We start from the raw sequence: 13120 nt of genomic DNA, 5'->3' as shown, positions 1-13120 counted from the left end.
GCTGCTGTTTTGCTGTGTCCCCACTAGGGAGGAACCAAGATAGCTAGCATGTCCGATACCAAAAGTTCCACTACCAGTCAAAATTTTACCATAATTAAGATTTTTGAAATGTTTTGAAAGAAGTCTCTTGTGCTCACAAAGCCTGCAGCCTGCATTTATTTGATCAAAAATACGGTAAAGTTGTAATATTGTGAAATATTATTTGTCACATGGTCCTTCAGAAATCATAATATGCCGATGTGTTGCTGATCAATTTTTTAATAATTGTTGTTATTATTATTATTATTATCATGATCATTGAAAACAGTTGTTGCTTCTTAATATTTCTGTGGAATCAGCGATAATTTTTTACTGAATCGTTGATTTACAGAAAGTTAAAAAAAAAAAAAAAAATGTAGCATTTATTTGAAATAGAAACCTTTTGGAGCATTATTAAAGGATTAGTTCACTTTCAAATGAAAATTAGCCCAAGCTTTACTCACCCTCAAGCCATCCTAGGTGTATATGACGACTTTCTTCTTTCTGATGAACGTAATCAGAGAAATATTAATAAATATCCTGACGCATCCGAGCTTTATAATGGCAGTGAACGGGACCAATGAGTATGAGTTACGAAAGTTACGAAGAAAGTGTAAACTGGCATCACATCAGTTACACTTTCTTCGTACGTTGAATATGGAAGGCGGTCTGGCGGAAGCTAGATATTTTACTTCATAACTTGTTTAATTATGGATATTCTTTTTACACAAATGCATCGCTTCGCTTTAGAAGGCCTTTATTAACACCCCGGAGCCGTGTGGAGTACACGTTTATAATGGATGGATGTGGATGGAAGGACTTTCTTCAGTTCATACTCATTGGTCCCGTTCACTGCTATTATAAAGCTCGGATGCGTCAGGATATTTATTAATATTTCTCCGATTATGTCCATCAGAAAGAATAAAGTCATAAATACCTAGGATGGCCTGAGGGTGAGTAAAGCTTGGGGTTTCCTCAAGTCTAGTTCCCACTAGGCTTCTTAAAGTCATTTTATCCCTAAAACTCATCTTTGATAATAAAAATGACATATTTAAGCATTTTTTCCAGTGAAAATAATTTCTTCATGCCTTAAAATAGCTTGAATGTAACTACACCCTTGCTTCATTTAGTATACGCTGATGCATGAATATGCAAATTTGTCCCCGCCTCCACTCACTCACACCAGCTCGGATTACCTGATCCACTCGGTCAACTGTAGTAAAAGGTGCTACACAATGGCAATTGGAAATATTGTTTTAATTCAGATTTCAGCCATATATGTGTGAACCATAGACTGTAAAAAAAAAATATGGATGCCGCACCTCCACTCGCTTCCATTGTAGAAAAGTGAAGCCGCCAATGTCCTAATATGGCACTGACATCTTGTGCAGATTCGGGACACGATTCTGTGCAGTAGTGAGCATGAAGTGTAGCTGTGCGCTATCAAGGCCCGGCCCACACTCTTGCAGAATCATTTAAAACTATTTATGTCAGTGTGATATAAACAGTTATGGAAATGTAGAAATTAAAGTTTAAGCTCTAATCTCCTCTCGAAAAAAGTCTGTTGGTGCCTCGAGTGACTACTTCGCTCAGAGTCACACCCCCGTTTTTATAACATCAAATAACTTATTAAAACCAAACGTATTCAAAAAAAAACGAACACTTGAACTTACATCAGCGTGACAAAAACTACATAAAATGACAGAAACCCTCTTTGGAAATTTTTTTTAGTGTAATTTAATTGTTTAGCTTGCCTCACGTCCCATTAAATTACATGGAGAGGGTGGGGTTTATGACCTATACTGGGACCAACCACCTGGGGGCGATCGAGACGCTGCAGTTGCAAGGAGAAAATACTTAGCAATGGTGTTGACTAACGAATTTGCACATGGTTTATCTTAAAGCATATTAAAAACACCACATAGACATATAAACAAACTTGATTTTTACCACAGGGGGTCTTTAAGTAGCTTGACCAGCAATAGTTTCTTGCTCATCTCAACACAACTCCTGAGAGGAAACAAACCATGTAATGAAAAAGGAATGATGTTCTGTCTGTGTGTGACATGTGATGTGTACAGGAGGAGCGAACCATCCGGGATCGGACCCTCCTGGAGGTGAGGGACTCAGATCACCCCATCCAGTGGAAGGTCAAGTTCATCCTGGGCAACAGTAGTAGGCAGATCTCACAGTGCAGAAACTCTATTCAGGGAAAGAGCCTTCTCACTGATGAACTGGGTAAGTGATGGGGATGGTCACCACCTTGGCCAACTGTTCACAACAAAGCTGTTAGGCATTAAAGGTAGGGTAGGCAATTTCAGAGAGGCTAGCAATAGCAAGCTAGCTTTGAAAGCATGAGATCCCACCCTCCTTTCAGAGCGCTCTCCAAAACCATTCAAAACATATGAATGCACACAGAAGAGTCTGTAACACATCACAAGAGACGCCGTTAAATGACTTCATGTCTCACAGCACATAACATTACTATAACAATGAATGTAAACAACTTAGGCCCAATCCCAGTTGTATTTTATACCCCTTCGCCTACCCCTTGAACAGCAATGAAGTGCGCATATCAACAGAAATCAGGCGCGAGCACGTTTAACAGATTACTCGCTCCCAACATTGTTTTGCGCTGTATTTTGGATGGCGCTTGGTTTCAGTTCGAAAACGTATGAGCCTTTGAGTTTCCCAAGAGTGGTGAAGCCACTTTTCCATCGGGCCAAGCTGTTTGTTTAACCATTCTATTCCGTGCCGAGCCGGCCGGTACGGATATGGTTTCGTTTTCTACTGTGGTGCTGTGATAACGGACCTCTTTGCAATACGAGATGTAAATAGCTATGAAGGATGACCAGATATTTCTTTTAACTGTATGACTCATTTGTGTTCACATCATTCAAATAGCGCGTTTAGCAAGCTACGGAGAAACTAGCAGCCAGGTAACACATAAATGATTGATCCTGAGTGGAAATATCACTACATGATCACTACACGCATTCTAGGCGCACGGTAGTCGGTGCATGCAGGGAAATTTCTCATACCCCTTCGTTCAAAGTGTGGTCCCGAAAAATCTTCATTTGAAGGGCTATCTGGCCCTTCCCCTTACCCCTACCACTCCAGCCAAAAGAGAATGAAGACACCCCTACCCCTTCACGTGAACACACAAAACGAAGGGGTAGGGGTAAGGGGTAGAAATGGGAATGGGCCTTACAGAGCTCTTACTTGTACTACCCGACTGCTGCAGATAATTTCGGCATTGATAGTGTTGTCAGAGAAACGCATAAATCTGAGTCTGAGGACGTGAACATTGTGGGTTGCCATCTCTTAATTTAGCTAATAAAAAACATGGCGTGAACACAGCATAAACTAGTTGTTTCAGTTCAGGGGGAACTGTAAAAGATGGCTGCTGTTTGTTTGTGGCACTCTGTGACTGTCTGTCTACAACTCTGCATAGCCTTATGGAACGTGCTGATGACGTGTGATGTCAGGTGCGCAGAGTTGTCGAAATACATATGTTGACAGGATTGGATGAACATTTTTTGGTCCTGAGACTTCCACAGAAGATATACAGTATGTACATGTTTTAATATGTGGATGTGAAGAGAGTTTCAACCAGTATAACAAAAAGTGTTTATAAAAAAAATTGCCTACCCTACCTTTAAAGAATTTGCTCTGTTGTAATTACTTATGCCATTTCCATCCTTGGAATTTCTGCTGTGTAAACTGTCAAATATTGGGGTGAATCTCAAGAAGCAATGTCCGAGTCATATTTCACCCCCATAATCAAGAACATGTAAAGAAAATTATATTTTTTAAGTTATATTTTTCATAAAAATGGAACATTTTGCTCCAGTTCTTATTTCCAAAATACCAATTTACCATAATGCAACTTTGAGGGGTGGGGAATCAATCTATTTTGATTCTTAATAGATTGTCATTACTTTAATACATACTGTAATGTGGGAATTTTCCTATTATTATTATTTAAAATCAGCTGGTAACACTTTATTTTACAGTGCCGTAGTTACACGTCGCTACATGTACTTACTATAGTAATAACAGTAAATTATGCATAATTACAAGTAACTAACCCTAAACCAAACCCTAACCCTAACTATCTCTATAGTAAGTACATGTAGTTAATTAATTAATATTACTCAGTACTTATTTGAGTAATTAAAATGTAACTACGGCAGTGTAAAATAAAGTGTAACCAATCAGCCTGTAATCTGCAGTCTGTAAAATGCAATTTTTCTCATTATTATTATTAATTAAAATCAGTATAAAGATAGTACAGCATTAAATACATAAATATATAATTTGTCCATTCTGCACTAATGAAAATTTGGCAGCAAATGTGGTTAATTGTCATTAAATTTCTCAAAATAAATCTTAATGGTACAAAAAAAAGAAGATTTTTTTTAATGATTTTTCCTTTTCCTTTTGGGGTGAGTTATGACTTGGACATGCTCTTTAGTCGTGAGATTTTGTACTACAGTTCGCATCATTGCATTTGTTAATAGGTAGAACTTCCGAGTGGCACTTTTACAGTATTAGTTGAGGGAAATACTGGGTTGTAGCAATTGTACCTGGATTATTACTTTTGAGGAGTGTTTTGCCTTTTTATGGGATAGCATTTAAAAATAGATAATGAGAAGCGTGACTGGAAAGTATTTGTACAGAAAGGGGAGAATGTGCATTGATGCAGGCTGAATTATAACACTCACATCCACTAACCACACCATGCTTTAATGAGTAGCTCCTTTTGTCAAACTGATAACATGACCCTATGCTTGTGTGTATTCACATGCAAGACCAATGTTCCATTTAACACACACTTTTCTTTTTCTTTCGCTTCAGGTTATGTGTGTGAGAGGAAGGATTTACTGGTGAATGGATGTTGTAACGTTAATGCTCCCAGCTCAAGCCAGTATGTCTGTAAAAGCTGTCTGGCCAATGGCTGCTGTAGCGTCTATGAGTACTGCGTTTCCTGCTGCCTTCAGCCTGATAAGGTACTTCAACATATCTTCATTTTTATTACTTCAAAAACCATTCATGGTGTCTGGATTACTTTTAAACAGTCCAGCAATGGATGACAATGTTTTTATTAGAATGCTTGTAATCAGGGTCCAAAATGAACTAAGGAATAAATTATAGTAGGTATAGGTATAGTTCACCAAAAAATGAAAATTCTGTCATTAATTACTCACCCTCATGTCGTTCCAAACCCGTAAGCCTTTTGTTCATCTTTGGAAAACGCAAATGAAGATCTTTTTGATGAAATTTGAGAGCTTTCTGTCCCTTCATTGACAGCTATACAAGTGACACTTTGGTGCATCAAAAAGTTCATAAAGAGATCGTAAAACTAATCCATATGAATTTAGCAGTTTAGTCCAAATTTTCTGAAGAATCTCAATCGCTTTTTATGATAAACAGAAGAATGAACGAACCTGAGTGATGTACAAGAACAAACCGCTTCTTGTGCATCATTCAGGTTCGGTTGAGCTTCTGTTTATGTTTCGCTGATCAATGTTTATATGTGAGTAAAAGCCTAAATTCAATCTGTTCATCATATAAAGCGATCGAGTCTCTTCAGAAAATTTGGACTAAGCCACTCATTTCATATGGAGTAGTTTTACGATCTCTTTATGAAATTTTTAAAGCGTCAAAATTTTAATTGCGTAAGCTGTCTATGGAAGGACAGAAAGCTCTCAGATTTCATCAAAAATATCTTAATTTGTGTTCTGAAGATGAAAAAAAGTCTTACGGGTTTGGAACGACATGAGGGTGAGTAATTAATGACAGAATTTTCATTTTTGGGTGAACTAACACTTTAATGTCAAGTGAGAAAATGTACGAAATTGTACATAAATTTTGTAATAAGGATTTTTTTGTATTTCTATTAAATGCTTTCATCTGCCACAATAATATAATGTATTTGGGTTATCTTAGGGAGCTTTTCTCATCAAATATTGATATGTGATTAGTGTATTATATTATTATATAGTATTATATTGATTTATTATATATTTAAATACACTGGCGTTATTTTTATTTATATATATATATATATAGTGATAGTAGAATTATTTGTCATTTCCTGTCTTACACTTGTGGCAAACAACACACATCACTAGGTCAGTAGGTCACTTGCAATACAATATCCAGTTTTACTGTAAAATATTGAGACTCATTGTGGTTTGTATTTTCCGTTTCCGTTTAGTGAGCACAACAACAAAAATGCGTTAGGACATATTCTGGAATTGCAAGAATTAAAGTGAAAAGATTGGTTGCATAACTAAACTTTTCATGATCATCTTTTTATGTCTTTGTATCTCTCTCTCTCTCTCTCTATATATAGATAGATAGATAGATAGATATCTCTATATTTGCCAGTACTATATACTTGACACAAATGAGTGTTTTTTATTTTATTTTTTAAACATTGGTTGCAGCTGAAAATGCGTAACAAATCTGAAAAAATGTGATGGACAGCACTGATATAAATGAATGCATTATGTTGATGGCAAAAATAAGTAAGATCTAAAAACAATTCTGAGTTCATAATCACTATATGTGTGTCACATAACCGGAATACAAAATCAGGCCACTCTCATTGGAAACTCCCCTCTGACAAAAACTGTCTCCTGCTCTCTTCCCATCAGCAACCTCTTTTGGAGCGTTTTCTAAACCGAGCCGCAGAAGGGTTCCAGAACCTCTTCACTGCGGTGGAAGATCATTTTGAGTTATGTCTTGCCAAGTGTCGTACTTCCTCACAGGTAAGCGTCATTATGTTGGTTTATGTGGCTTTAGCTTGTTTGTGGCATTCCAGACCGGAAAACATAAAAATACTCTGTAGTTCATGTTGGTGTTGTTCACCATGCCATGTTTTAACAGATAGAGTTAAATCGTCTCTGCCATTGTCTTGTTTCAGAGCGTCCAACATGAAAACACCTACAGGAACCCACAGGCGAAGTACTGCTACGGCGAGAGTCCACCAGAACTGCTGCCCATATGACTGTTTTCGAATTGTTTGGCAGCGAGCCAGCTTCGAATAATGAAGGAGATTTCTTGCAGGTCTTCTCAGGGGTCCCGATGGGCCAAAACGAACAATAATAATCTGAATGCACAATCATAAAGACTTAAAAGAGACTTTACACTGCATATGTCCGTAGTATCTATTTTTACCTCATCAGTGACGAACATCTCATCGAAGCGTCCGCCCATTTCTTTTTTCTGCTTGTCATGCTAAGATTAGGCCACATTTGGGTAACCTGGCTAATTTTATCTTTGGGTGGGATTCCAGAAAGAGTCATAGTGTTGTTGCTTCATGCTAAAAGCACTCATGAAAACACGGAAAGCACCTCAGATGATTTGACAGCACCCCCTCACACCCAGGGTCTGTGTGAGTTCAGATTTGTGTACGACCTGCATGTGAACTACTATATGTTAATTTAATAAAGCAAATGTGATTTGTGTATTTCTGTGTCTTTACAATTGAGGATGTTTCTATTTTTCCAGACTTCTCTAATTTAACAGAACATTTCGGGTTTAAGGTCATTTGTTGCATAATGGGCTATGCAGTAAATGTTAAAATACACACCATTTTGAAAGTATATCCACTTGTGTTGACATGACACTAGTGTGATAGAATTAATTACTTTGTCCAAGATTTATTCAATTTCCAACTCCTGTTATGACCATGGGTGCGTCTCAACAAGCTTCCTAGGTTGTGAATCAGTATATCGTGCGCATGAATTCTGGCTCACTACACATTGAGACGACGATGACTCTATTTCCGGCAAAATGACAATGTCCTCACTGTACAACATCACTACTGGTATCATAAATGTAAGCCAGATTGTTCATTACCTGTCTAGTGATGTATGTTTATGCTGAAATTGAATAAATAGATGTTTTTTTAAAATACAAACCATTATCACGTGTCATTATGCGTAGGGAGTTGGCTCACATGATTTATGTTTTGTGCTTCAGAACTTCCGTTAAGGGAACGTCGTGAGTATCGATGCTCCCTAGTTTTCACACTGCATTATGGGACTTTTTAGGTAGCAAATGTTTCAGTGCACTGGTAGGACTTTGCGACTGAGACCCCCTCTAAAATCGCAGACTCCCTTATCAGTGCCCTGACTACTGAACTAGGGATCTGATTGAGACGCAGCCCATGCAAACCCAAAAAATACAGAGAAGCACGTTTCACATAGAGAAGAGCTAAACGGAGATGTACTGGTGACAAATAACTACATGTTTATCCATTTAAAACAGTAGTCCCACCACACAATTGACTTTACAGCTCAAACATTACTTTTTTTTTTTACAATGATCGTTGACAATATGCCACAAATGCTGCAATTCAACATGGATTTCTAGGAAAAATACACTGAATTTAGATTTTAAACCACCTAAAATATCTCAATCATTTCTTTCTTCTTCCTCAAATTTATTTAGGCTTAATGTCATTTGCACTCTCCTTTGAAACTGATATTTGTCAAGGCGTAATCTGAGTTTTTACAGCAATTTTAACTCATTATGAAAATGAAAGTAAAAATTCACTGCTAGAACGATACGGTCCATTGCTCACGTAGGCCTGTCAAGTTTCTGTCATAATTTAAAAGATTTAAAAGATCATGTGATGTGTGACATCTTATGAGCACAGAAATAAGAAAATATAATTTGGCTTGCATTACATAATGGGTCTCTGGGTCCTTGAATGTTGCCGTATTTGGCTTTATGCTTAACTTCTTTTAGATTAGAGGTTTCCTGAATTTCTTTCAGAACAAGAATAGCCTAAGCGCCGTTTAAGTTTGAGAAAATGTCTATAAATCATTTGAGTACATCCACCTTATTTTGCGACTTGGAAGTAAGCTATTTTCTGTGAATGTGTGACTAGGAGAATAGCAAAATGCTGTAAATAGTAAAATAATTTGCGCTACAAACCAGCGTGTTTATGATTACAATAATTAACTAAAATAATATAACACATAACATTTTATAACAAATATAAAGCAGCATAACAGTTTTTGTACATCTAAAATAACTGGAAGCGAATGAGACCGGAAGCCTCGACACATTCAAGTTACAAATGGCCGCACCGGCTCTTATGTTAAAAATAAGGTGGATATTTACTGTTCCAAATACTGTTGTACGGTAAACATATTTTCAAAAAATTGCCAAGGGCCAAAATGAAGTCATTTGGGGATACATGCTTACTATTAAACAATTAATCATCCTGATTATTCCAAAAGGAAAAAAAAAACATCTGCACTGAAATTAGAAAATTAACAAGCTCAAGTTTTTCATGGCCGCATATGACAGTTTGATTAATGACGGTCACTTGAGACTATGGTATTATCGCCTTGCAGACTTTGCGGTAAGATTGAGTCGACCACCTGCTTCCCGCTTGTGCAATTAAAATTCATGGCTATGAGAATTTGTAACAAAACTTTTATTATTGTATTGACAATATGATAGTAAGTAGCATTAATATAAATATTGCCATTTTAAATAGAGTGACAATATTTTTTACTGAAAATACAAAATACTGAAAAGTACAAATATATATAATAAATAACAATTTTTTGTATTGAATTATAATGCAAAACAATATAGGTGAAGTAAAAATATAAATACTTTTATGTTAAATATTGACAATTTTTTCTTAAAATACAAAAATATTGAAAAGTGCAAAAAATATAAATAACTTTTCCAAACATATTTATCATGAGAACATACTGCAAATTCTGTTAATAACAGGATCTTATAAATAAGTGACAAAATCTTTCATAAATTAACAAGTGCAGTTGACAAATAATATGAACCAATTTTTTGGTGTCAAGCAGTATTGATTTGGTGATTCTTTGATATGATTGATTTTGGTGTCATCTTAGTTTGCACATTATGTCTTACGACTTTCACCAACTCATCCAGAAACTCTACAGAGACGTTAAGAACAGTGCCGCCCCACTGTTTTCTTTCATATGTCTGTGGTTTAGGGAAGTCAGTCTTCATCTTGTTTTCGTTGCAATGGCCTATAGCATGTTCAACACATACTCTGGTACGCTCTAAGTCTGTTGTGATATTGTCAGGTATGTGTATCACGTGACCATGTAGATCATGTTGGTGTTCACGTATCAGCTCAACTGCCTTTTTCATGTAGAGAAGTCCGCATTGAGCTTTGTGCAATTTTCCTTCATCGGTCAAGTTCTTCAAGTTAAGTTCTGAAATTGGTTTCCACCATTGTCTAGTAGAATGTCCGTTTTTGAAGCGCTGAAGAGAAAGAGAGAGATGGTTTTAAATAGTTCAAAACTATCATTTACAAACTCTGCAATGTCCTGTTAAACCACCTTATGAAATGAAATGTCATGTAATGAAACTTTCAGAAAGAAATCTCTCCAAATCAAACCAAAAATTATTCAGATGCTAGATATAATTTTTTTTTTTACTAGTGGGTGCAGGACACTATAGTTCATTTATGTAAGTGAGGATAGCAAAATAAACTGTGACATATTATACCCAAATTTTCATACGGTGGACTACCAGTAAAATTGATAAAAAAATTTGGGACCAAAAATTATTCAGACACATTGACCTGACTATGTTTTGCTTAAGTGTTATCTGACATTATCAAGATTCTTTTTTTCTGACACAGTTTAACAGTTCTTGTCATATTTTATTACCATTTTTTTAAACAATAGTGAATAAACTGTTTTAATGTGTGAAATGTTCAAGGTGTCTGAATAAATTTTGGTTTGACTGTACATCAATTTTAGTGTTCATCATCATTATCATCATTATAATGTTGATGGAATGTAAATGCATAAAGTGTTATAAAAATAAATGTCTTGTCACTTAAATATGTGATCATTAATCACATAAAAATGTCTTATCACTTTAAAAAAAAAATGAGTCTTACAGAGTATCTAAATACCAATTGTTTGAATTTCTAAAGACATAATATACTGTACAAAAAAATTGGGTTCTACTTCAAAAATTTCAAGTTTAATTCAAATGTTACTTTCTGATTCTTTGTAATTATTTGCAAAATTCACTACACTGTAAAAAATATTTTCATGATTTATTACATTTTTTCTTTTGTCAAATCTTAATTAATGTGGTTCAGATAACAATATTTTGAGTTTCTGTTGATTAAATCAATCACCTTCATTTAATTAATTCAAATTTTTAGTTTCAATGAACTCAAAATTTTACTTACTTTTTTTTAAGTTTAACGAACTATTCTTTTTCTGATATAAAATTGTTTCAAAGTAAATCCTACACCAATTTGTGTAGATGAATAATACTAAATAGTCAAATGCATCTCTAAAACATACCAGTGGCACCATAAAGCATTTGGACACTAAAGTTGACTTAAACTTGACTTAAAATGAATGTCACTGATTAGAAACCCAAATATGAAACAAGCAGCCATCTCTGTGCTAGGACACTGTGAACTTCATAAGTAAAAATCACCAGTTGGTAAAAAGTCACTGAGCAAAAATTGAGCATCATTTCTTGGTTTGATATTTCATATGATGCACTGACATTCAGACATCGTTAAGTGTAAAATACAGGAAAAGATTGATACTTACAAATATATTCAATAGCTTTTCCATTCTATTTTTGGTGCCATTTATGCGGTGTATAACATCACACATTCCGTCTGTCGGTCTGCAGGTCATCGCCAGGATCATCGTTAGAATCCACCAAATCAGAAGTCCTAAAAAGAAAAGTACATCAGTTAATATCAGGCATGAACTGTCATGTATATAGCGCAGACAGTGAAGCTCAGAAAGTTAAACTAGTTCTTACAAAAAAAAAAAAAAGAAAAAAAAAAAAAAAGACAGATTTAACCTACCTGTTTTTGGCTCCATGATGAAAATTCACAGTATTTTTTTTTAACTCTCAGTGATAGAGCAAACTCTTCGGAGTATGATATGTTTCAGTGTCAAATCTGTCAACCTTACATCTTTTATACGCCTGTGACCGCTTAGTCACAAGAAAGGAAATGAGATGTTATCTCTGCTCTACTCTACTCTAAATACTCAACACTTTCAATTAAACCAAATATGTAAAAATGCCTATCTTTGTGGATAATTTTGCTGATAAATCTGACCTGCCCATGCTGGGACGTTTCTCCAAGTTCGAATGAACATGACACACACTTAGAATCTAAATTGGCTGTATGTAAATCTGAAGTGTTTGGAATGCCTGTCCTCATAATCATTGTTAATGGCAGCATATCTCATGCAATGTTCTGATCATGTGATGTGTGATTAAATCCTGTGAAATCCCTGATTATTTTCTTTTAGATGAGAGACAGTGTCGCATGCTGCCTCGAATGTCAATGTAATGTGATGCTTTGTGACTTTGTCGCTGCAAAGTTTGGTTTTATTGGGTCCTTTGTTACAAACATAAAAGGTTATGTCCGTTCTATCAGCCCATGCATATGTACAGATATTAAAATACATATACAGACATAATGTCACTCCTCACATGATTTCTATTGAATTGGTATGAGTGCGTTTGTCATAACCTAGATGTGATGTCACACATTCCTGTGAATATCTAGTGGGAGATACAGTATGTATATTCCATACAATCATTTCCTATTCATAGTTAAATGATTAATAGGAGATTTCCATCCATTCTCTTGAGAAGAGACATACTGTACAGTAGGATATACAGGGGAGTTGCTTTGCTTTCTAAGTATTGTGGTTTAGTGGTTAAAAATTTGCAGTGGAAACTGTAAGTTTGGTTCAAACCCCAGTTTGTAGTAAATCTGCACCGTTGGTAAATCTGTTATTGTCTTGGTGTTTTACACGTTCTGTTATGTACAATAAGTGAGGCTGCACGGTGGCAGTAAATAAACAAAAATGATCCAGGATTCAGTTAAACAGCATAGCATGAACTGCACTGTTTGAATTACATTTACACAGATTTCTAATAAAGCTATGAAAGACATTCAGTCAAGAGCAGTGAATGGTTTTCTTTTTCTTTTGTTGTTTGTACTGTAGTTAATGTTAAACAACAAAAGAAAAAGAAAATCATTCACTGCTCTTGCAGGCCTATATGAGGCTGCTGTCAC

General features: G+C 35.6%; 1 protein-coding gene and 1 long non-coding RNA gene across 2 annotated transcripts; one reads left to right on the top strand and one right to left on the bottom strand.

Moving 5' to 3' along the window:
• Nucleotides 1–1792: 1792 nt before the first annotated feature.
• On the top strand, nucleotides 1793–7036 carry spring1 (SREBF pathway regulator in golgi 1). The gene is made up of 5 exons (XM_051894251.1): nucleotides 1793–1801; nucleotides 2100–2256; nucleotides 4879–5030; nucleotides 6684–6797; nucleotides 6953–7036. Exons 1-5 carry the CDS (start codon nucleotides 1793–1795, stop codon nucleotides 7034–7036), a joined length of 516 nt encoding a protein of 171 aa, XP_051750211.1.
• A 2463-nt stretch (nucleotides 7037–9499) lies between these two features.
• LOC127512921 (uncharacterized) lies at nucleotides 9500–12251 on the bottom strand. The gene is made up of 3 exons (XR_007930282.1): nucleotides 11891–12251; nucleotides 11625–11752; nucleotides 9500–10302 (listed from the first exon to the last, which is right to left on the bottom strand). It is a non-coding gene; the product is annotated as an uncharacterized LOC127512921 (long non-coding RNA).
• Between the last annotated feature and the right edge of the window lie 869 nt (nucleotides 12252–13120).

Source organism: Ctenopharyngodon idella, chromosome 5, assembly GCF_019924925.1.
Source record: "Ctenopharyngodon idella isolate HZGC_01 chromosome 5, HZGC01, whole genome shotgun sequence".
Classification (NCBI taxonomy): Eukaryota; Metazoa; Chordata; class Actinopteri; order Cypriniformes; family Xenocyprididae; genus Ctenopharyngodon; species Ctenopharyngodon idella.
Note: the sequence above shows the minus strand (reverse complement) of the source record. Positions and strands in the feature narration are given on the sequence as shown.